This window comes from Mauremys mutica, chromosome 2 (genome assembly GCF_020497125.1).
Source record: "Mauremys mutica isolate MM-2020 ecotype Southern chromosome 2, ASM2049712v1, whole genome shotgun sequence".
Lineage (NCBI taxonomy): Eukaryota > Metazoa > Chordata > Testudines > Geoemydidae > Mauremys > Mauremys mutica.
The window spans coordinates 123798757-123822760 of NC_059073.1; the positions used below are offsets into that span (position 1 = coordinate 123798757).

Consider the following 24004-nt stretch of genomic DNA (forward strand, 5'->3'; position numbering starts at 1 on the left):
TCATGCACACTCTTTACTGTTATATAAAGATTTCAATATGACTTAGGCACCTAATCTGCTTTGGTGCTTTTGAAAATACCAGTAGGCACTTCTCTGCATCTCTAGGTGCCTAAATATCTTTGATAATCTGGGCCTCAGTCCTTAGCCTCTTTGGGTCCCGTAGCTGTCAACAAGGTGCATTATGGAGTATCCAAACACATACTAAGTCTGGATTCTTTTGTTATGAGAAGACTAACAAGAGGATGACAGAATACAAATCTTTTTCTTCTCCCTCAGGGGAACAAGAATTTAGTACTTGGCCCATTAATTTGCTGTGTTGTACCATCTCACAGCAAGAACTACCACCTGAATAGATTTATCCTTACTTATCTAATCTAAGATTTTAAGGAACAGGATTGTCATCTACTCAAGAAAATTCTTCCTTTGATTGATTCCTTTTGCCATATCAGCATCTTTTCTTAAACTCTGTAAGTATATAATATAATACTCTGTTTTCTAAGAACTGAAATCTAAATTAAATTTACAATGAAAATGTGCAATCCCTGTTTTACTGCATAACATTTAGTTTTTATCATTTAATCTGCCCTGTCGGGCATGGTTTAAGTAGTTAAAAAGAAGTTTAAAAGAAAGCTAATTATGTCTATTTAAATATTTACATTACCTCAGATTCCTGTGAGAGAGAAGGAATTACTTGCGTCGTGGGCTGTGTTCTGGGTCTGTTTGTTAGGCAATAAACACGTTTAGAAATATAAAACAGTTGTGCTTCCTTCTGGCCTACATCCTCCACTCTTACTACCCTATGTGTTTCGCCACCTACGTTTACCCCTCCTCCCCACCAGTTTCCAGAACTTTCTGTTGTAAAGTGCGCCCCAATTGTTGACATACTCTATATTAGTTTGGCAATAAATATGTTTAGAAATAAAGTGAGATTGCAGCTCACTCTTCTTCTAGCCTACATTCTCTACTCCTAGTCCCCAATATGTTTCCCCACCTAAACCTATCCTTACTCCTCACCACTTTCCAGAAATTTTTGTTGTAAAGTTTGACTTGATTATTGATTCACTGTATGTATTTTAAACAGCAATCTTAGAGATTTAGAAGAGGAATACAATGATCTTATAAGATCTGCTATTTTAGGCATAGGATAAGCAAAAATACCACAGAGTGGCCTAATGTAAGAATGGCCGGTGATGTTGTCCATTGCGACTCTCTTTTTGGTAGTGGTGAGACTTTTTGTTTAAAATAAGTGCAGTTAGCATTTAACTTACACCAAACAACACAAATGTCTGTCTTTGTGCTGGATGGGTGTTCCATGTGGCCTGATTCTCCACTGCATTATTCCAGTTTTAAACCAGTGTAACTCTATAGATTTCAATTAAGGCATGTCGGTGTAAAACTGGAGTAATGCAGGGATTAATTAGATCTTGTGACTCCACCATCCTCATTTAAAACCATTAGGAATATAGATACCGCCATGCCACCAAATCAGACTAACAGTCCAGCTCGCTTGGTATTCGGCCTCCAACAGTGACCAATACCAGATGTTTAAGTGGAGGACTTAAGACTCCGAAAATGGGCTTGTCAAAGAATGCATGGAGTGAGCGCTAAAATATTCCCATGTCAGAAGTTTCTCTCTAATTTAAGGCAGTTGTGGGTGCTCTGTGTACTGAAGGATGAGGGATGGTATCCCTTTTTAATTTAAAGGCTGAACTAAAGAACATCCCTGGATGCACAAACTGATCCACGCTCAGTGCAGTGGATGCTGAAATGTTGAAACATTTTTTTTAAAACGTCAAAGGCTTTTTTGTTTCTTTGTTTCATGCTGAAAATTAATAGGTCATGTGCTGCCAAGAATTCCCTCTCTCCGAGATAGTACAAAAGGAATTCTGAAATGCACAGGTACCCTCACCTTGCCTTGTATTTTGAAAATCTAATGCTGTTAGCTGTATGAAGAAGCGCTTTTCTAAAAAGTATGTCTGTGTAGACCAGGGGTCGGCAACCTTTCAGAAGTGGTGTGCTAAGTCTTCATTTATTCATTCTGATTTAAGATTTTGCATGCCAGTAATACATTTTAACGTTTTAGAAGGTCTCTTTCTATAAGTCTATAATATATAACTAAACTATTGTTGTATGTAAAGTAAATAAGTTTTTTAAATGTTTAAGAAGCTTCATTTAAAATTAAATTAAAATGCAGAGCCCCCTGGACTGGTGGCCAGGACCCAGGCAGTGTGAGTGCCACTGAAAATCAGCTTGCGTGCTGCCTTTGGCACGCGTGCCATAGGTTGCATACCCCTGGTGTAGACATACCATAATAGGTACTTCTTTGGGGTTACATTTTAGCACACAGCTTTATCTTGTTATCTTCAACAGGACAGTATTTAGATGGAATGCGTTCATGCAGTCAGAGTGAGTATAATAAAATAAATAAACCCTTATGTAATGTTATTTCATGTTTGTTCTTTTCCTATTCAGGAAGCAGCACTTAGAAGAAAGGTGTGTTCTGCATCCCAGAAGCATGGACTTCCAAAGTGTTTGCAGGCAGGTGGGAATATTTTTAATAGAGCTGGAGGCTTGCTAGAGTACCCAGCTTATTTAATCTCTGCCCTTAATTCAAAGAGTTAGGAGCAGTCCCAGAAAAGGTAGGAAATTATTCAAAAAACTCTGTGCTTCTAGTATTTTATTCCACTGTAACTGATTGCTGAATTTGAACAAAGAGCTCCAACACCAAAATGTATGAAGATATGGGTTCTGCATAAACATACTGCATGATAGTTACAGATAAATAATTAGGACCCGTTTCTCCATTGCCCCAGTGTGACTCCATCAATTTCAGTGAGGTTACTCCATCATAAAGCTAGAAGGCGGCAGTGGAGAACTAGTGCCTAGTACAGGGGTGGGCAAATTTTTTGGCCCAAGGGCCACATCTGGGAATAGAAATTGTATGGATGGCCATGAATGCTCATGAAATTGGGGTTGGGGTGTGGGAGGAGGTGAGGGTTCTGGTTGGGGATGCAGGCTCTGGGGTGGGCCAGAAATGAGGAGTTCAGGGTGCAGGAGGGGGCTTCAAGCTGGGCAGGGGGAGTAGGGTGTGGGGGGGGGGTGAGGACTCCGGCTGGGAGGTGCAGGCTCTGGGGTGGGGTTGGGGATGAGAAGTTTGGGGTGAAGGAGGGTGCTCCAGGCTGGGATTGAGGGGTTTGGAGGGCAGAAGGGGGATCAGGGCTGGGGCAGGGCATTGGGGTGCAAAAAGAGGCTCAGGGGTGCAGGCTTCAGGCAGCACTTACCTCAGGCAGCTCCCGGAAGCAGTGGCCATGTCCCCACTCTGGCTCCCACACGGAGCCGTGGCCAGGCAGCTCTGTGCGCTGCCTCATCTGCAGGCATCGTCCCTGCAGCTCCCATTGGCCACAGTTCCCAGCCAATGGGATCTGCGGGGGTGGCAATTGGGGCAGGGGCAGCATGCAGAACAGAGCCCCCTGGCTTCCCTTACACGTAAGAGCTGGAGCGGAGCCAGGGCCGGCTCCAGAGCCCAGCGGGGCAAGCACCCGCCTGGGGCGGCCCTTTCCCAGGGGGGCGGCAGGCTGGGCCGGCGGACCTGCCACAGTCATGCCTGCGGGAGGTCCACCGGAGCCCCGGGAGCAGCGGACCTGCCGCAGGCATGACTGCGGAGGGGACGCTCGGCCGGCGGCTCCAGTGGACCTCCCGCAGGCATGACTGCGGCAGCTCAACCGGAGCCGCCGGACCAGCGAACTGCCCGCAGCTGCGGGAGGTCCAGCCGAGCCGCGCGACCAGCGGACCCTCCGCAGTCATGCCCGCGGGAGGTCCGCTGCTCCCGCGGCTCGGGGGCGCCTCCCGGGCATGACTGCTTGGGGCGGCCAAATTTGTAGAGCCGCCCCTGAGCGGAGCCATGCTGCTGCTTCCAGGAGCAGCCTGGAGCGGCCCCCAACCCTGCTCCCCAGCTGGAGTGCCGGAGTAGGGAAAGCAGGGGCTCGAGGGCTGGCTTAAAATGGCTGGTGATCCGAATCTGGCCTGCAGCCGTAGTTTACCCACCTCTGCCCTAGTATGATGCTGGCTGAAAGTAAAATTATTACAAAGCAGATGGTTGTAAGAAAAATGCACTTTATTTCTTATAGTTCACACAATTGATTCTTGTACAATACTTGCCCATTGGCATGTTATCTGCAGATGAAACAGAACACTTGCAAGCGGTCTACAAACAAGAAAAAATGCCAGCAGAAATGTAAAGATTACAAAACATTTACATTCAAATGGTTTTATTGCATTGCTAGCCATGCCTATCTTAAGTCAGTATAATTCATGAGACTGTGGGCCACAGCCTCATCTGGTATAATTGGCCTAGCTCCATTGACTTCAGTGGGGGTGGTCCAATCTGCACCTACTGAAGATCTGGCCCTGCTTGTGTACTCTTTGTATGCCTGCCCAGGTAATTGTTTTATTCCTGAGATGCATTTCTCTATATCAAACTTGTTCTTCTGCTTTATAACATAAGAATGGCCCTGCTGGGTCAGACCAGAGGTCCATCTAGCCCAGTATCCTGTCTTCCAACAGTGGCCAGTGCCAGGTGCCCCAGAGGGAATGGACAGAATAGGTAATCATCAAGTGATCCATCCCCAGTTGCGCATTCCCAGCTTCTGGCAAACTGTATAGTTGTGCAGTACTAAGAATGCAAATTACAGTCATTTAGAAAGCAACCAGTGCATTTTTATTGTGCTTTTGAGAGTCGTAGCCCAATATTATCATTATCAAGTCCTCTAACCACATGAACAGAAGAGAAAAATTCTTAATAATTTGCATTATTTGTTGTTCCCCAAGCTAAAAGATTGACCAATAATACAGGAAAGTGAAGTAAAATTACCCAAGCTATTTAGACACTTGAGGCGATGTCTTTGTGGTACAGTCCTGCTGCTGCAAGATCCTGTTTAGTAACAGAAATCTGAGTGGTTACGGGGAGCAGAATCTGCCAAAGAAGAGGATGGTCTTAGTTTTATTGTGCCTGATGAAGAAGAGGAAAGGGTGATCTGCTGCAAACTGAATAGCAGAAATGAGACTTCGTGATGTCATAGAAGCTGCACTGGCAGCTGCAGCCTCCGTGCCTTCTTCATTGATCTCCACAAAGCACTTGTGAAAAACATTTGACAAAACCAGATCATTTTTCTCAGACATCCCTCTGAAATCAGCTCGGTCCTGACTGAAGGCATCTCGCATCCCCATGCTGCTCAAAGTAGATTTGAGGTCATAACTCTCTTCCATTTTGATCCTGGGCAGATACACATCCACTTCAGTTTTTTCCAACATTTCTGAGCTGGTCCATCTGGATAATGTCTCATACGTCAAGTCTCTTTCTAGCTACAGTTAGTTAAAAAAGAGAGAATCAAAAATTACGCAGTGAAAATGAAACGTCCTTAACGTTGATGTCCTTCATAATCCTGAATGGAGAAACTATGGAGATGGTTTACAAATATAGTGAAGATCACTGAAAAGCTTCTGGCTTGTTTACAGGTGTCTTAACTGTAAAACAGGGTGTTTTCTTACAGCAGATTAGTGCAGTAACTGGAAGTTCGAACAGACTTTAAAGCCAGAAGGGACGATCACCTAGTCAGACGTCCTGCACATCATGGGCCACAGAATCATACCCACCCTCTCCTGCAATAGACCCATAACCTCTGGCTGAGTTACTGAGTCTTCAAACCTTGATTTAAAGCTACAGAGAATCCACCATTTACTTTAGTTCAAACCAGCAAGTGACACATGCCCCACGCTACAGAGGAAGGTGAAACCCCCCTGCGTCATTGCCAAGCTGACCTGGAGGAATATTCCCTCCTGACCCCACATAGTGAATACTTTCAGTGTTGAATATTTGTAGCGTAATAGCAGCAGAGTCCTGATTTACTTAATAGTAGCCCAGTTAATGTATTGTTGTATCTGTTGAGCCTCTGGCATTCTAGCTTATCCGCTTGCAATCTACCAGAAAAGTATGATTGTTAATTAATTACACATATGCTTAAGTCACTATTTGTTAGCGGAGTTGTTCTAAGTTATAGTTTTCCTTATTTAAAATATTTATTGTATGACAATACATTTGGAAATCCGGTCACCTAGTATTTTTTCAAGGGGGAGCTGGAAAGGAACAATGAAGATGATGGCATTTCCATCATCCCTTCTTGGAACTGATCCAGCAGAGCTTCTCCCCTTGCAAAACTCCAGTTAAGTTAATGGGAGTCTTGCTGGAGAAAGGGTACTGCCGGCTCTGGTGTCCTTACAGATTAGTGCTGGGAAACCTTCAAAGATGTAGATATTTGTTTAGTATGAAGTGTTCCCCTCTATCCTGGCTTTTTGTCAGGGGTTCTAGTAGTCTCTGGTTTTGCTTGGGCTGAAAGAACTGCCTTTCTTGGAGGATTTTTTCTGCATCTAGGACTGGATGACAGCAAGAAGTGCAAAAAAGTATCGGGTTTATGAAAATCTTGTCATAGGTCAAAAAAGGCTTAGGTTCTCTGAGTGTTAGACAATGTTTTGGATCTGTCCTTATTTTTTCCTGAGCTAGATCTTTTCACCTGTTCTTAATACCAGAATGGAGTGTCACCTACTATCAGACAGCAGCCATATAATCATCTAGGATATAAAAACAATTGAATTCCCCGTATTAATATGATTAATTTCTTTACCACTTCTAGGCCAGTGGTGTCATCGCTGATGTCATCTGGTAGCAGTATGAGCATGCTGAGGTCATTATTGACATATGGGAGCTCAATAATGTGGGTGCGCATTGTTTGAATGTAGGTCCAATTAAATTTCCCTCTCTGGAACATCATCTGCACTGGCTTAGTTGTATCCTGCAACAAGGCAAAGGAGGACAAATGCCACTTTTAAAGGATCAGGCAAAAACAATATAGTTAAATATTAACATTAATTTTTCTTGCCTGTGTTACTTATAATGAGTTAGGTTACTAAAAAGTGATACTTCATAGAACCAATTTATTTGTCACTATTTATGCTGATACACCTCTACCCCACTATAACGCAGTCATGGGGAGCCAAAAAATCCCTACTGCGTTATAGCTGAAGCCCCGTTATATCGGGGTAGGGGCGGCAGGGCTCTGGCGGTGATTTAAAGAGCTCTGGGCTCCAGCCACTGCGGGGAGCCCCAGGCCCTTTAAATCGCCGGCGAGCCCCACTGCCACAGCCCCGGGGTAGCGGCGGCAGGGCTCCGGCGGTGTTTTAAAGGGCCCGGGGCTCCACAGCAGCCGGAGCCCTGGACCCTTTAAAGCACCGCCAGAGCCCTGCTGCTACTGCGCTATATGCGAACCCGTGTTATATTGGGTTGCGTTATAGCAGGGTAGAGGTGTATTTCTACCTCTCAGTTTTGATACTGAGATTATGTCTGCACAGCAGTTTAAGCCCGGGTTTGAGCCCGGGCACAAGGCAACCTCTCTTTGTGTCCACACTCCAAATGTGCTAACCTACGGTTCAGACCTAGGGTTACAGGATCCTGCGGGGCTGGAGGGCTCCAGCCAGTGTTAAACTGGGATCTAGTGTCTGAGCCCTATTGGTTTCCTGTGTGCACGCAGCCCTTGCTTGACTCGGGACCGAGAAGTCCTCCAGATATATCCCAGAGTTCCCAGCGCAGAGAAGCAGACAGTCAAAGTAGTGGCTGGAAGTGCCATTATTGCCTGGCTGAGCCCATTCCCACTTCCTGCTCCAGCTACTCCTTGCTGCTGCGTGGAGCTTGCCCGGAGCAAGGAGCAAAGCTGACAGGCAGGAGCTGGCTCCTAGTCGCTGGGATATTGGGGGTCATCCCTCCCCATCAGCGCTTGGTCCCAATCTGCTCTCTGTCCCTTGCTACCAGCCCCCCCGGTCTCCCTGGAGCTGCGTCTGCAGGGGCGCAGTGAGCACTGTGAGGGCGGTGACTGGAAGGTAGCTCCAAAACTTTCCTGCAGCCTCCTGGGGATCCCTGATCCCTGCCTCCCGGGATACAGTGGGTGCAGGGATAAGGGAGCCCACTGGGTGTTGGAGCACACTGCACCCAGGCCATGGGGATGCACTTTGCTACTCCATAGCCGGCAGCAGCCAGGCTGGGATGTGTGTTTTTCTTCAGGTACCTTCATTTTATGTCAAACTTTAAAAAAACAGACAAGAATAAATAAAAACCCAACCAAAGAAAAACACCTTCATTGAGCTTCTCATTTTAAAAATTAAGAATTGAAAAGTTTCATTTCAATAGTTTGATAGCCCTGGAGACCGATGTCCTAATTCTCTTCACTACAGGTGCACTTGGCTATTTTCCTGCCAATGTAACTCGGTCTAGAGCTGGAGAGCCCAATTCTGAGATTAGAAAAAAGCCTTCTCAAACTGCAGTCATTCTACTGAGACAGCCACCAAAGGAGCTCATTATGTGGTTTATGTACTCCTGTGCGCCTTGTGAGCCCCTGAGTCCCATCAGTAGCACCCTCATAGTGAGGAAACAGGGTGGGCAATAGGCTAGAGTGTCAACATTGCAGGGTAGGGGGTACTAGGAACCTTAGGATATGTTTACTTTGACTCTGGTCTGTGCACTGCGGTGTGGATGCCAGAGCCCTAGGTTCAAGCACTGGTCAGAAAATTCTTAACCTATTGTTAAAATTCAATGTAGACGCTCAAGCCCAGGGTTCCCTAACACAAGTCAGCTGACTTGAGTCCCACTAACCCGAGGCTGACATTGATGTGTAAACACAGCTTGAAAACAGACCTGAACCCTAAGTTTCACTTCTTTGTATTGTCAGTTCCTCTGTTGGTTGCACTGAGTGCACTGTGTAGGGTGACCAGACAGCAAATGTGAAAAATCAGGACATGGGGGGGTAGGTGGGTAATAGGAGCCTATATAAGAAAAATACCCCAAAATCGGGACATCTGGTCACCCTAATGCTGTTTGAATTGCAGATACTTCAGGGGAATTCTTATGATTTAATTAAAACAACTCTGACACCGTGAGGATTTAGAGACTGGCAGGCTTTTGAAAATGGGGGGACAGGTCTCTCCCTAACTTTTCTCTCTGTTCCAGCCCACCAGCATTTATAACATTTCATGGCTTAGTCACATACCTTGTTCATTCTGAAAGGTTGTTCCTTTGTAACTCCATCCTTAAATGTCTTTGCCCAGTTTCCTTTGAAGTAGAGGGCATTGACTAGCACCAGCTTGGTGAGTGAATCAACAGAGTTGACAGGCAATAGCGCCTGGATTTTACCTTTAGGAAATAGTGAGACAGTCATATATTTGTGCAGCTTTTCTGCTTGGAGTAAATGTAGGAACTGAGTTTTGGAATATGTGCTATTGAGACCATACTTGTAGGGCAGCTTCCTGTCTTAAAAGACTATTGTGAAATATCCTCAAACATTGGGCTGGGCTCTGTGGTCTCCTTCAGTGATTTTGCCCTACTCAGGCTTCCTCTTGCTAGTAATAACCCTGATAGATAGTCTTAAGCTACATTCCCCCCCTGGACAGAGAAAGAAGACTGAAGAAAAAAAGGAAGAGGTGGGGACATGTCAAAATAAAAATAAAAAAAAATCCAGTGTGGCCTCCAAGAGAGGAAACTAATTTTGCCTGAGGCAAAAAGATACTACTGTGGTGAGTATGGCCTACACATGATAAAAGTACAGTATAAAGATATAAGAGGCTCAGAGTTTATCCCTCTGGCTGCAGAACCTTACCCTAGTGCTGAAACTTCTTCACCCCCTTTCTATTTTTGGAGGAGAAAAGGCCTACAAACTCCTCTGAGGAGTTTCAGCAGAATGTACCCTTTCTGTCAGACTGTTTCATGACACCATTTATAACAGAAAGTGAACCCCCTGAACACATTGAATGGAATCCCATCAAAATGAAACACATTTTGCTATGTAAGTATTTGTATCAGGCCCAACACTGTGGTATCTTATTGCCTTCAAACACATGAAGGTTAAATTGTTATCCTAAATATTTGTGCAAATGGAAAGCAGTAGTCACCAGTGTTTTTCCTTGGGGTGTGAGTAGTGTTATAACTGAAGGGGAATGTCATTTTGGATTTGGTGTTACTGAACTTTCATATGTAGTTATCTGCCTGCCTCCAACCGGGGCAGTGAGGCAGCGGCCGTTTTGTGTTTCAGTTCAAATGCAGAGTGTAGCAGAATAAATCAATGTTTTCTCTCTCCCTTCATAAACAATTTAGGGTGGGAAAATACATGATGTTTCTTTGTAAATGGTAAAAGAACAGTCCCGAGCTCACCTTCAGTCTGGTGTTCAACATTGGAATTGATTTCTCTTCTTACTTCTTCTGCTGCTCCCATGAAATCAACAGCTCGTGGCTCTGTGTGGTAATATTTTTTAATCGATTGTAAATATTCCTTCAAGGCAAGAGAGAGAAGAGTCTTACATATTATTTAGCAATATATCTGTGCCAACTACTGCCAAATAAAAAGGGGAGTTCATGTTATGACACAGTGTACTAGGAGCATAAAACTCTGTCTTCAGAGAAGCAAAATGTTTTTAGTTATATTTGTTATCAATCATTTACTCATCTATGATTGTTCATGCTTAGATACAGTCCAGTCAGGAAAAGCAAATAAAAAGAATACCTGTAATTTTGATCTGAGTATCTACAAAGAGTCAGTGAGAAATAAATCTTAAAGGATAATAAACCATTTTGCAGATGTAATTAAAATATTTGCATTTAGGTCTTGTCTGGTTTGTTGTCATAGACCAATCATAAAGATGAGTTGTATCCCTATTACACAGATAGATGAACTGCTTCACTTACTTTATTGAAAAGTGATGATTTCTCTCCATATAACTGGTTGACACTTTTAAGCAGGTAATTTTTAATGGGTTGGTTAATTTCAGAGCTAAGTGCCTGAAACCTTGCGTGGATGTTGCTTGAGTTCTCCGGATTGGCCTTGAAAGAAGGAAGAAATATTTTGGTTATTTATCTGCGATTTCTAGGCAAGTGATTCTGAACGTCTAATATCATATATTGCACATAGCTCCACTGGTGACAGTTGCATGTAATCTCCTGTACAGTTACTCAAGTAATTTTTTGTGAACTGTGTGTTGATATGAATGAGGAGCACTAAACCTATCAATAAAATCTCCAGACAGTGGACACACCATAGACACTGTGTGAGCAAGAGGGAGCTCTGTAATAAACTGAAATATAAAGTTAATATTAAAAAACAAAGCACATGCACAGAGATAGTGATAGTACAGTGTCTCTACAATGCATGGAGACTTAGCTATATGATGCCCATTAGCATTTATGAAAGTCCCATAACCAAAAATTCCCATCTATCACATTGAAAGTTTGCCCCAAATGTGTAGAACATGTGATTCCAATATTGGCTGGTAGTGTTAGGAAACTGTTTGTATTGTTGCACATGAAGCAGGTAAAATTATGATGTCAACCTATTTAAGGAAGTTAAGCAGGAAGTCAGTAATTTTGGGCACAGTTTTGCAAGGTGCTTATTATCTGTGGAAGTTAAGAATATATGAAGATAAGAATAGCCACCCTGGATCAGAGCAATGATCCATCTAGCCCAGGATCCTGTCTTCTGACAGTGGCCAGTGCCAGATGCTTCAGAAGGAATTAACAGAATGTATTGAGTGGTCCATCCCCTGTCATCTAGTCCCAGCTTCTGGCAGTCAGAGGTTTAGTGACACCCAGAGCATGGGTTCGTGTCCCTGACCATCTTGGCTAATAGCCATTGATGGACCTATCCTCTATCCTCCATGAACTTATCTAATTATTTTTTGAACCCAGTTATATTTTTGGCCTTCACAACATCCCCTGGCAACAAGTTCCACAGGTTGACTGTGTGCTGTATAAAGAAGTGCTTCCTTATGTTTCTTTTAAACCTGCTGCCTATTAATCTCATTGGGTAACTCCTGGATCTTGGGATCTGTGAAGGGGTAAATAACATTTCCTTATTCACTTTTTCCACACCATTCATGATTTTAAGGGCCTCTATCATATCCTTCTCCCCCCCCCACCCCCGCCATCTCTTTTCCAAGACAAACTGTCTCTGTCTTTTTAATTTCCACTTTTAGAGAAGCTGTTCCATACCCTTAAGCATTTTTGTTGCCATTCTCTGTGGCATTATCTCTGGCATTATGTAATTTCCTGTCTTATTATCTATCCCATTCCCATTGGTTTCTAACATTGTTTTTTCACTGTCTCTACACACCGAGCAGATGTTTTCAGAGAACTAGCCACAATGACGCCAAGATCCCTTTCATGAATGTTAACAGCTAATTTAGACACTATAATTTTCTATGTACACCTGGGATTGGTTTTCTGATGCGCATTACTTTGCATTTCTCAACATTGAATTTCATCTGCCATTTTCTTGCTCAGTCACCCAGTTTTGTGAGATCCTTTGCAGTTGGCTTTGAACTCTATTATCTTGAATAATTTTGTATTGTCTGCAAACTCACTGTTTACCCCTTTTCCCCCCCAGATAATTTGTAAATATGTTGGACAGCACTGGTCCCAGTACAGATACTCAGGTAACCCTGCTATTTCCCTCTCTCCACTGTGAAAAATGACCATTTATTCCTACCCTTCATTTCCTGCCTTTTTAACCAGTTACTGTTTTATGAGAGAACCTTCCCTCTTATCCCACGGCTGCTTACTTTGCTTAAGAGCCTTTGCTGAACAACCTTGTCAAAGGCCTTCTGAGAGTCCAAGTATACTGTCCAAGTATACTATATCCACTGGATCGCCCTTATCCACATGTTGTTGACCCCCTCAAAGAATTCTAATAGATTGGTGAAGCATGATATCCTTTTACAAAAGCTGTGTTGACTCTTCCCACATATTGTGTCTGATCATTCTGTTTTTTACTATAATTTCAACCAATTGGCCTGGTACTGAAGTTAGGTTTACCAGTCTGTAATTGCCAGGATCACCTCTGGAGTAGGGTGACCAGATGTTAAGGGGAAAATATTGGGACCGCCACGGGGGGCGGGGGGGGCGTTTTTTTTCTTCTTCACATCACCTGTCCGGGAATTCGATGGCAATTCAGTGGAGAGTCCTTCAGTCGCGGACGGTCTTTGGCAGTAATTCGGGGGCAGGTAATAAACCTTGCCGCCAAAGACAGAAGCACCCGCTGCTGAAATACCGCCGAAGACCATCCACGACTGAAGGACTCTCCGCCGAATTGCCACCGAAGACCAGGAAACAAAATATCGGGACAACAGGATGCGGGACAAACTCCTCAAAATCAGGACGTCTGGTCACCCTACCTCTGGAGTCTTTTTAAAAAATGCTGTTGAGAGAAAAGTACAGGAAATACACTCCATTAAATTTATTATAGAAAATAAATTAGAGAAATAAAGATTGTATCAGTGTTCAAAAACTGCAGGGTGGCTCAGAATTTGGGATCATAGTACATTCATATCTTACAAGCATATGACAGTGAAGGATTTATGAAACAATTTGAAATTTCTAAACAGACAGAAAGTTCCCTGCAGCACTTCCATAATCTCAAAATGATGATATCCTGTTGCAAACGGTATGAGCTCTGATTGCTAACAGAGAGGACGCAGTTAGATCTAGACACTGGGCTTTATGCCAGTCTGTATGGTGAGCTCCTACTGGCAGAAAGTAAACCCCTTCTCCACCAGTGGGGTCTTTGGCTTGTCAGCAGAGCCCCAAAGGTGGGTGGAGTTGGCCAGGAAGAGTTTGGCTGTCAAATGCGCTGATTAATTAACACTCTTGACCATCATCCGCTGTCAGGTCTTCTGTATAGCCAGCCACACTTTAAAGGTGCTCAACTGTAGGGTAGGGAGTTAGTGAAAAGACCATCTCTCCTCTACCATGAGGGAATCCTACCAGCAATGCACCAGTGGTGGAGACGATTGTGATTTGCTCTCCCTTGCACCAAAAATGATTAATCAAGCACACTCCATCTAACACTATAATGACCGATAAAGGACTTTTCAGGGTGCCATAGAAATATTCCCTAACATGATTGTTTTGCCCATTTACACCCAGCACAATAATTTTATCTATATCAGAACATTTCAGCACAGCAGTGTATTTCCTTAGCATTGTCATGGGGAAAATCCCTCCCTCTCAAAATCTCACATGCATGTCTCTTGTATGAGCCAATAATATCTTAATTTCACCCAGCACTGCATTTACATGTGTGAGAGCAGCCTTGATGCTGTTGTAAGCAGGGATCATGTCTTTAAGAGTGCAGAGCACACTCTAATATTCAATAGCTAGAAATTTAACAATAATAAAAAAAGGAAAACCCACAAATTTAAAAAAGAGAAAGGCAAAGAAACACAGAGAATGGTCACAACTCTGCGGAGTACCTCAAATGAGGAAATGCAAGTCACACCCTTTGCAATTTACATAAAAGGGAAGGATGTCTCTCTTGTTGTATCAGGGACAATATTACAGGAGGAAACCTCTCAGAATACCATACTCATTCACTGTGTACATTTAACAGGAGAAAGGCAAACCAAAGTGAATTCAAACATGGAAGGAAAGGCAGTCTAAAAAAGAAGGGAACATGCCTATAACTTGGACACCTTAGACATTTATTTTGGTGAGCTACCTTTTTAACACTGATACACGGATTTGATAGAAGCTCCTCCATTTTGGAATAGGCTCGTCGTGGTTTTATGGTTGTGATGTCAACTCCAGCTCCTCCAACTTTGTTAAAGTGAAGCACCTACAATGAGAATTGCAAACAGAATAGATGCAGTGAGAGACAGATCACTTGATATGTAAGAACTTATGGTTAAAGCAGAAGACTTGGGGTCAGGAGACCTGGATCTCGGTTCTGTTCTTGCCTCTGCCCCAACTTACTTTGTGGTCTTAGGCTAGTCACTTAGAGTACGGCTAGACAGCAGTTAAACACCTGTGGCTGGCGGGGTCAGCTCACTTGGGCTTCCACAGCTTGGGCTGCAGGACTGTAAAATTATGGTGTAGACATTGGGGCTTGGGCTGGAGCCTGAGTTCTGGGAGGGTCCCTGTGAGGGGGCTCCAGTCCGTGCTTGAAGGAGTCTTTTATTCCAGTTTCTGCCTGACTTAATAGTGTGTGGAACACTACCTTTGGCTCTCCTATTAGTATCTTGTAAACACCAAAAGCTACCAATTTTCTAGAAACGAGAAGTATAGCTGCACCATCCAAAATATGTAACAACAAGCTAGCATGTGTGTGGGTCAGTAAAACGCTAAGCAGCATTGGGGGTGGGGAGGTTAAGCCTTAGAGCCAGGAGCGGATGGTTTAAGGGGAATGAGATACTTTTGGTGAAAGGGGTCGTTGGCCTCAGGGGCAGAGGAGGTGGGGGGTGTCCATGTCTGAGCTACGTGGAGTCTGGGGGAGGTCCTTGCCCCTTGTAGGAGGGAGGGTTGGGAAGGCAGGCCTCTCAGAGGGAGAGGGGGAGGGCAGAACTTTAAGCACAGTGACAGGGCAGTGCACCTCAAAGACTGCAGCTGGCACACCTGTCTCTCTCTATGATCCCAGCCACAGTCCTCTTGTAATAATTGGGCCTCCCAAATAATCCTAATTGTGAGCTCAACTGTGAAAAGTGAGTGAGAGCTCATAAAGTGTCACAATAACCTATAACAATAGATATTGATAGGAAACGTTGCAAAAGGGAGACAGACTGAATTACTCTCAACAAAAAGGCCCATGTCTGCAACTCAAGGACTGTGTTAAGATCTTGCCTCGAAAACAAGAAAAGCTGGAGACTGGAAATCAGTGGACCAAAGCTGGCATGTCAGATATTAGGCTAACTGGCAAACACAATAATGAGGGATGGGGCATAGACAACTCATGCCTGATGATACTGTGGGGCCAGGGCAGCCAATCCTGCCAGCTCCTGGGAGTCTGGAGACATGGAACACAGAGGAACGGGTAGCACGAGCTGGAGTCCTGTCCTCCCCACATTACGTTTCCGGTTCATTTGGCCCCTGTCTCCAGCAGCTGGGCCCAGGCAGGGATTGGAGTTGGGGGGCTGCTGCCGCCGCCTCCCCAGCTGAGTTCTCAGGCAGACAGTGATCCTGAGTGGAGTCAGCTGGCATGAGAAGTGGCTCCAATCCCTCAGCTCCCTGCCTGGCCCGGGCATTTACGGGGAGGGGCCGAATGAGCTGGAAGTGCCCAGGGAGAGGTACAGCAAGAGAAGGACAGAGCTGCCCTCCCTTGGCAGCAGGCCGAACAGAGCAAGCCCTGCACGGGCAGCTTGGCACTCACTGAAATCGGGGTGTGTGGGGGGCAGCAATTGCCTCTGCATGCCCCCGACTCCCGCTATGCTTCGCCTATGGGATGGGGTAGTCCACCCTTCACTCCCTCTTGGGGTTCTTTAAAGAAAAGAGCCTTTGGGACTGGGAGGGGAAGGCAGATGGATGTGATTGGCGACTGACTGAAAGACAAGAGAAGGGGAAAAAGTGAATGTCACCATCGCAGCTGCCACCCCTCTGTCTCCTGGGACCCCAGGATCTAGCATGGCACCATTGTGCCTTTTTCTTCCTAATCTCAAAAGATGTCCTGACCAGACTGGGCCAAGAAAGAGGGACCCAAGTGACCTCACCACCTCCACCCGCTCCAGCTGAATCCCAAACACCACCTAAGATGTAAGACTGCCTCTTTCTCACCCCCCATCCCACTCACACTCTTTTTGTGTCCTTTTCCTTCTCCACCTTATTTCTGTTCTGGCCAGCCAGGACTGTATGTTTAGCAACACTGCTGTAAGCCGGAGGCCAGAAAGGCAGCTAAAAGCAATGCCCAAAACAGCCTGATACTTGTACAAATTTTCCTGATTTCCGAGTGGCTGACAAGATCATGTGCTGTGCCTGTGTTTTTCCATCAGTGAGGTTTCAAGTGAGAGTCAAAGCCAGAGACAGAAGCTGCATTTTCTATCTTTGATGTTCTTTTCTTTTCCCTTTTCTGTGTGTTTGTCTTGTTTTGTCTTTTAGGAAAGAGGCTTAAACTTTAACAACAACAGCAACAATGACAGCTCCAGCCCATCTCAGCAAACTTCTTCTCTTTTCCCCAGACAGACAGTTAGGGCATGTCTCCTGTCAATTTAGGCACTTACTGGAATGAGAAGATTAAGGGAATGTGACCAAATAACGGATCCTGTTGACCCAGCGTGGTGTAGACACTGCTGTAAGTCGACCTAAGGTACGTCAACTCCAGCTACGTTATTCACATATCTGGAGTTGCGTAACTTAGGTCAACTTACCTCCTCTCCCCCCCCTTAGTGTAGACAACGCCTTAGTGTCATCTTTAACACCATCTAAAAGGCTGTCAGACTAGGGGAGGTTCTGTCTTCAGCTAAAGGGAAAGAGAACAAGGGATGCTGTTAAAAGCCTTTTTAAACATATTAACTATTGTTTCTTTTTTTCTGTATCTTTAATAAAAGATGTAAAGGATTTTTAGTGATGTGTTTGCCCTGGTACCAGGCTGGCTGTGGTTTCTGTATACCAACCTCCAAAACTTGTTTTAAATTGTTTGATGTTGGACAGCGACAGAATCATGTTAACAAATTTGGCTCTTTCGGCCTCTATATTCCATCTAAATTAATACAGGAGTCCCTCATCCACATCAGTAAGCACCAGTTGTTGTACAACACATGTTACTCAATAGTAGTGGCATTTCTCAAAAGCTGACATTCTCTGTAGTCCCAGCTCACCTTTGCCATCTGATCTGCAGTGTTGCCTTTGGCTCCAAGGTACACAGTGGCCAGGGTAGTTGAAATACTCCAAGGGGAAAGCAAGATATTTGTGTTGGTTTGTGTCTTACACTCATGTTTGAAAAGGTCGAGGGCAAAACCAGTGTTTGCCACACTCAGAGCTTCCATTATTTGAAACCTGGAAAGCGAGAGAAAAGAAAATACATCTCTAGCTGGCAGCTCATTGCATAATGCTGGTGACTGCTGCCCAACCCTATTTCCTACTGAAGAAATTAAAGTGGTTTGAAAGTTTCTGAGGTGTAGCTACCCTGAGAGCTAAGCTTTTCAGTGCAGGCAGCTAAATAGTCATTTGGACCTTAGTATGTGCTACGTGTCTGTGTTAAAACACATTTCCCTCACTTTAGTTATTTCATAGAGACCCTTCTACAGTATGTGTTAAGCCTTTTCTTTTCAAAAGGCCTCTGATAGAGGATATTGATTCTACTTATAGATCTGACCCAAAGATACCTTGTGGCAATAAGTTCTGCTGGCTTTTTATGCATTTGTGTATAGTATTTTGTTTTGAACTGAAGGAAGCTCTGGAAGTTGAAGGAACACATTTCACCCTCTCAGGAGTCTATGGGCTGCTCACTTCAACCATCTGCTATCTGTTATTCCTGCTGTCTGATTGGCCATCTAAGTTGCATGTAATTGTCTATTCCTTGATTACACAGTGTATAGTGAAATAGGTAGATGCACACATAACTCCTTTTTTTATAACAGACAAAAGAACGAGAACTTAATGGAACTGAATGGTAATAAATTTAAAGTAATAAAGGAAAAATCTTTACACAATGCACAAATTTACCCATGGAGTTCATTACCACAAGTATCATTGAGTCATCAAGAACTTAGTAGGATTCAAGAGAGAATTAGATGGTTATATGACTAATGAGAACATTAAATAGTTACTTTAGCTACGATAAAAATATTATAAGGTTTAACCCCTCATGGTTCATTGCATATGCCTGCAACTAACTGGGTTTAGAAGAAGCTTCCTCTATTGCAGGTTATTCCATAGTTGGCCACCGTGGGACTTATTGCACCTTCCTCTGCAGCATCTGGAATTAGCCACAGCTAGAGACTGGATACTTGACTAAATGAACCCCTGATGCAATTGTTTGTGGCAATTCCAATGTTCCTGTTTGTGCAAACAAAAGCCCTTTGACTTGGATATTTGTAAAGAGTGAATAAATCAGAAACAAACATGGTCAAATTGATCAACCATTCAGAATGTTTCTGAACACTTTGCTATATTCAGTGAGCTAGACTGCCAACTACTATATGTCAAATACCATGTATTCCTTTCTTGCCTTTCAAAAATCTCCTGAAATCCTATCCCTTCTGTGAAACAGTCCAGCTGTAACAATCTGTAGTCACTCTGACTTATTCAGTATTTTATTTTTCTGCATGGTACTCATACATGTTATTAGACATCCAGCTCTTCAGGGCAAGGATTCTTTTGGGGGGGCGGGGGGAGGAGATAGTTTACAAATATACACACAATTATTATTTATTATTTGTACTTTTTGAAGCCCCAGATATGAATCAGGGACCCCACTGAGGTAGATACAGCACAAATGCTGAACAAGACAGTCTATGCCCCAGACATCTTATAATCTAGGTATTTTGATGTAAATAATAACACTAGAATACAGTAATTTTAATATATACACAGGTCCGTACTCTGCCCTGATTAACACATCATCCAGTGGAGTTGCATAAAATATAAGTAGGCTTGGAAGGATTAGATTTTTATCAGTAAACATCAATTTCACTGTACACACAAACTGATGAAAAAATATTTCCATCAATCATAATCAAAATTACACATATTAAAAGTAAGAAAAATGCTTCTTGGGAACATATAAGTGATTTATACTTTTGAATTAGGCTTGGTACAAATGAACTACAAAAAGAATAATAAAAATAGGTATTGTTTGTTGATTTAAGAATATTTACTTTGTATATTTTGATGTTGACAGCTTGTGTTTTTAACATAACATTTGAGTCTCAACAGCTACTGTCAGGAAACAATTGTCTGACACACACACACACCAATTTCACCCAACAGTGATAATTTAAATCCATGCAAATCTAAAAAATACTGAAAAATAGACACTGATATTATCTAGCAAAATTTAAAAAACAAGACAAATTCTGCCAAGTCTAAAGGTAAGTCACAATAGAATTTGATCTTCTTGTGTATTTTTCTGTAAGAGATAAAATTAAAGTTAACTTACTCTTCTAGACAGTGTCTGCTATCTCGTTAAAATGTGTTTCTTATTACACTGCTTCCATCCAGAGCCCCTCCATGTATACTTTCTATGCATTTACTAACACCACAGTATATCAATGAGAATTAAAATGTGGAATCTATTGAAGTAATTTTACAATACCTTGTTTTGCTCAAGGATGAAGTCTGGCACTCGATGTATTTCTTGGGTTTGTTACAATTCACACACATGGTAGGCTGAATATATAGTGTTTCTTTCACCCCTCCCACAGAAAGACTTCCAGTGACTCAGAATGTTGCAGTTTAGTTTTGCCGAAAGGAAATATCTCTATGGAAGCACTGAGCCATCCCATAAGAGCTGGATGCAAAGGGATGGTGGGAATGATCTCATGTACAGGACTGGCTGCCACATTGTTACTACAGGCATTTAATGGGAACAGGCTAGTAATGACATGAACCAGCACTACTTGAAACAACTTTTGCTTTGTAATGTGTCGATTTCCACATAATGCAATATCTGATCACTTTCTCCCATGAGGTCATCAGTTAATAACCTGCAAGGGAGGGAGATGGAGAAAGGCCTTGTGCCCTTTTTACTGCTCCATAATGTGTGAAAAATACATGGGAGGGTGCTTGTCACAGGGTTCAGGGGAACATATATTTAGATTATAAATATTTGCTTTTTCGTATTAGATACTCAGGTTTTGTCTACCTATTGTAGGAGTAGAACTTGTGAAATTATAAAATCCCAAGAGAGACAAGGGACAGAGGGTTGCTGAACAGACAAGGATTTTTCACCTGACTACCCCTTGTGATTTAAATAGAACAGTTCTTTCTGAGACAAGGGACCTTGCTGGCTAACCCTGTGAGTTGTGCTAATTTGCTTCATCGCTTTAGAAGTCCATGCAATTTTAACTAACAAAAAGATGGTGACATCTTTCCCCAAGCTCATTCCAGAGAAAGTGTGAGGCTATGTCACACTGCACCACTGCAAAGCGTCTGGTGAAGACACTTTATGCTGCCAGGAAAGAGCTCTCCTGTCTGCATAAAAAAAAACCCATCCCCACGAGCAGCAGAAGCTGTGTCAGTGGGACAAGCTCTCCCACTTCATAGTGCTGTGCCCATAAGCACTTATATCCCCTTCATTGGGTGAATGACAGATGTACTGGGCCAGTTTTTTCTGTAATCAGTGGTGTTACAGTGAGGATGTTACAGCTTGGGAAATGGTTGTGATGCACTGTACACACACGTGCAGTATAAGGTGAAATTAAAGACTTCTGTGGTTATTCAATATAATTTCTAAGTAGCCCAATATTTTTAAAGCTGTCTTCTCTTAAATCCTATTCTCCTGTGACATGTAATCTATGAGAAGTGCATCTATGTTACACACAAAATTCTGTTCAAGTAAAAGGACAATATATATTAAATCATTGTGATGGGATGAGAGATAACAATAAAAAATATATATCCGCACGTTCTTCCATGTACTGAGGTTCTCCAAGGAAAACACAAAAGCGAGTAGGAAGCAGTGCTGGTGATTTGGTAATTGTGGAACTCTTCCCTCTAAATTCATGCTAAATTAAGGCACCATCGTGTTGTTAGAAGACATTGTGTTGGGGGAGGTGCTGCCATCCCCATTCTGAAGGGATGTAAATGTGAGGGATTGTCCGCTGTGGTCATCCAAGCTTCCATTGCACTCTGTGCAGGGCTAATATTGACCATTACAGTGACCTGGTAAATTTCCACTTGTGTAATGGCATTCTGCCTACCTCTCTTCCTCCTGCAATTAATTCAATCTTTTTCTTAACTTATTTTTCTACACTGTTCAGTGTTTCTCTCTCTAATTAAAGAAATACAAGTTTATTTCCAAAATCGAGGCAACAATGCATCTTCTATTGTAAGTATTCTTCTCTTGCTCCCCCTCAAGTCTTGTTCAACTCTTTCAGACTGCTCAGGGGCTGAAACTTTCCATGGCTGGTTTCTGCCAACAAGTGACTTAGTTTTGGAAATTTTTGCCAAAATCTGTACGGTTGTTCATGACTCCTATTTGTTTACAAACATATTTATTCCAGTGAGAAATCTTGTTCATGCAGAACTCTCAGAGTAAAATAATTTGGTTCAAACTTGATGTGTTTTGTAGATTTCTGTTAGATCTAAAGAACAACCCATGTTAGAAAGAAATGGATGTTGAGTAGTCTTGATGTATCAAAAGTTTCTCCATGCTGATGAAGCATGATTTCTTTGCTCAGTGGAAATCTTCAAAACTGGCAATATTTATATGCAGGGGATTCTTCTGTTCAGTTTTTTGCTTATTCAAAAGCACAATCTAAATTTACTTCTAAACACTTTTTGGGAGGCTGCAATTCATATATAAACTATATTACTTTGCTAGCTATACACACCTTTAGATTTTGTATTCACAAAAATGCAGTCCCAGTGATGATGCAGACATCAGCAAGCAGTCTTGAAATTTTCCAGTTGACTTGTAATGCTAAAACTATGAGGGGGAACCTGGGTTTCTCTGTAACAAAGCATAGTAACACTGAAACACACTGTGATTAATGATAGGTTTACAGGTAATATTCATGTATAAAAACTTCACTGAGATTCTTTTGATGTCACAGGGTGTGACTTTGTGGCAGCTGCCTTACTGCTGAATCAGAAAATTCTCTGCTTCATGTTACATTATTTTAACTGGTGCTAAGATCTTTTTTCTATCCCCCTTTTTTCCTGGAAGAGAACACCAAACAGAAACCAGTTATAAAAATGTAGCTTAGTATCAATGCACTGATGCGTTGAGAAGGGCTATCTGGGGGCCTCTTGTTAAAATTTTTGCTTTTTTTTTTTAATTTCTGAAAACCAATTGATTTTGCCTTTTTGAATGAACTAAATTGCATCAAATTGCACCAGCCTGGGGTCCCCTCTTACACTGTGCTACTGTGATAAGCTGGCAAGCTCTCCAAGCTTGCTCTTTCACCAGCATACACACAGATAGGAAGAAACCCAGCTGCAGTTTCACAGACAGATGCTGAGATCAGCTCTGCATAGGAAGGCTCAGTTAAGGCATCTCCCAGTTGCTAAGGCACACCCTCCCCTCTGGAGTGTAAACCCAAAATTATAATGTCTTGCGCTGCACAGGGAACTGTGCAGGATAAGCTCATAAAATTTGCCCCCTCCCTCAATGTGGAGAGAGACATCAAACAACTTTCTGCCCCAAGTTATAATTTCCACACACTGGTTTTAGACAAAACAAAAACAAGTTTATTAACCACCAAAGATAGATTTTAAGTGATTATAAGTGATAGCAAACAGAACAAAAGATTACCATAGTAAGTAAACAAACAAAACTGCAAACTCAGCTTAACACACTAGATAGGTAGGATATGAATTAACAAATTTTCACCCTGAGTGATAAGCAGGCTGGCAGATTCTTAAGACACAACCTGCTGTGGCTTTCCCAGGTTTTCATACACAGGCTAAAAATCACTCTAGCCTGGGACTATCACTTCCCACAGTTCAGTCCTTGCCCCTCAGGTGTTTCCAGGTGTGCTGTTGTAGGGAGAATGAGGTACCCATTTTATATCTTGTTCCCACTTGCTGGAAAGCTCTTTTGCTGTGACCTGGGTCAAACAGTTGCCATTGTGCAGTGCTATCTCTGAGAGGTTTCTGTTTTACACAGTTCCTGGGGTAACTCCAGGTGCATTTCCTCAATAAGCCATTAACGTTGTTTGGCCTGTTTACTGTTGAACCTGAAAGGCTGCTTGAGGGTGTTTTCAACCTCACAACATGTTTCAGTAACACATACATAGCCAAACTTCCTAACTTCATATACGACAATAGCACATACAATCCAATGAGCTATAACTGGCTAACGGATCAAGACTTTTAGAATGATACTCACAAGGCATACTTTGTACAAAACATATCCTAATTACATGACAGTGACGAATATTGGGTTTCCAGGGTGTCACAGAGCTTAACTTCCCTTTTGGACTATCGAAGAGGACTGAGTTAGGGTGCCAGAATCTGGCCCATAGGGCCCAATTGTCTATGGAGGACCCAATT

General features: G+C 42.9%; 1 protein-coding gene across 3 annotated transcripts; it reads right to left on the reverse strand.

The window, feature by feature from the left end:
• Positions 1–4736: 4736 nt before the first annotated feature.
• Positions 4737–22408, reverse strand: LOC123364015 (serpin B10-like). 3 transcript variants are annotated; one of them, XM_045005700.1, is made up of 8 exons: positions 22342–22408; positions 17665–17842; positions 14580–14696; positions 10778–10912; positions 10247–10364; positions 9090–9232; positions 6678–6845; positions 4737–5361 (listed from the first exon to the last, which is right to left on the reverse strand). In XM_045005700.1, the coding sequence occupies exons 2-8, from the start codon at positions 17830–17832 to the stop codon at positions 4957–4959; spliced, it is 1254 nt and encodes a 417-aa protein (XP_044861635.1). In that variant the 5' UTR covers positions 17833–17842; positions 22342–22408; the 3' UTR covers positions 4737–4956. The 3 variants fall into 3 exon arrangements, with proteins under 3 accessions (XP_044861635.1, XP_044861634.1, XP_044861636.1); XM_045005699.1 differs by lacking the exon at positions 22342–22408 and adding an exon at positions 20103–20153; XM_045005701.1 differs by lacking the exons at positions 17665–17842; positions 22342–22408 and adding an exon at positions 14834–14939.
• Between the last annotated feature and the right edge of the window lie 1596 nt (positions 22409–24004).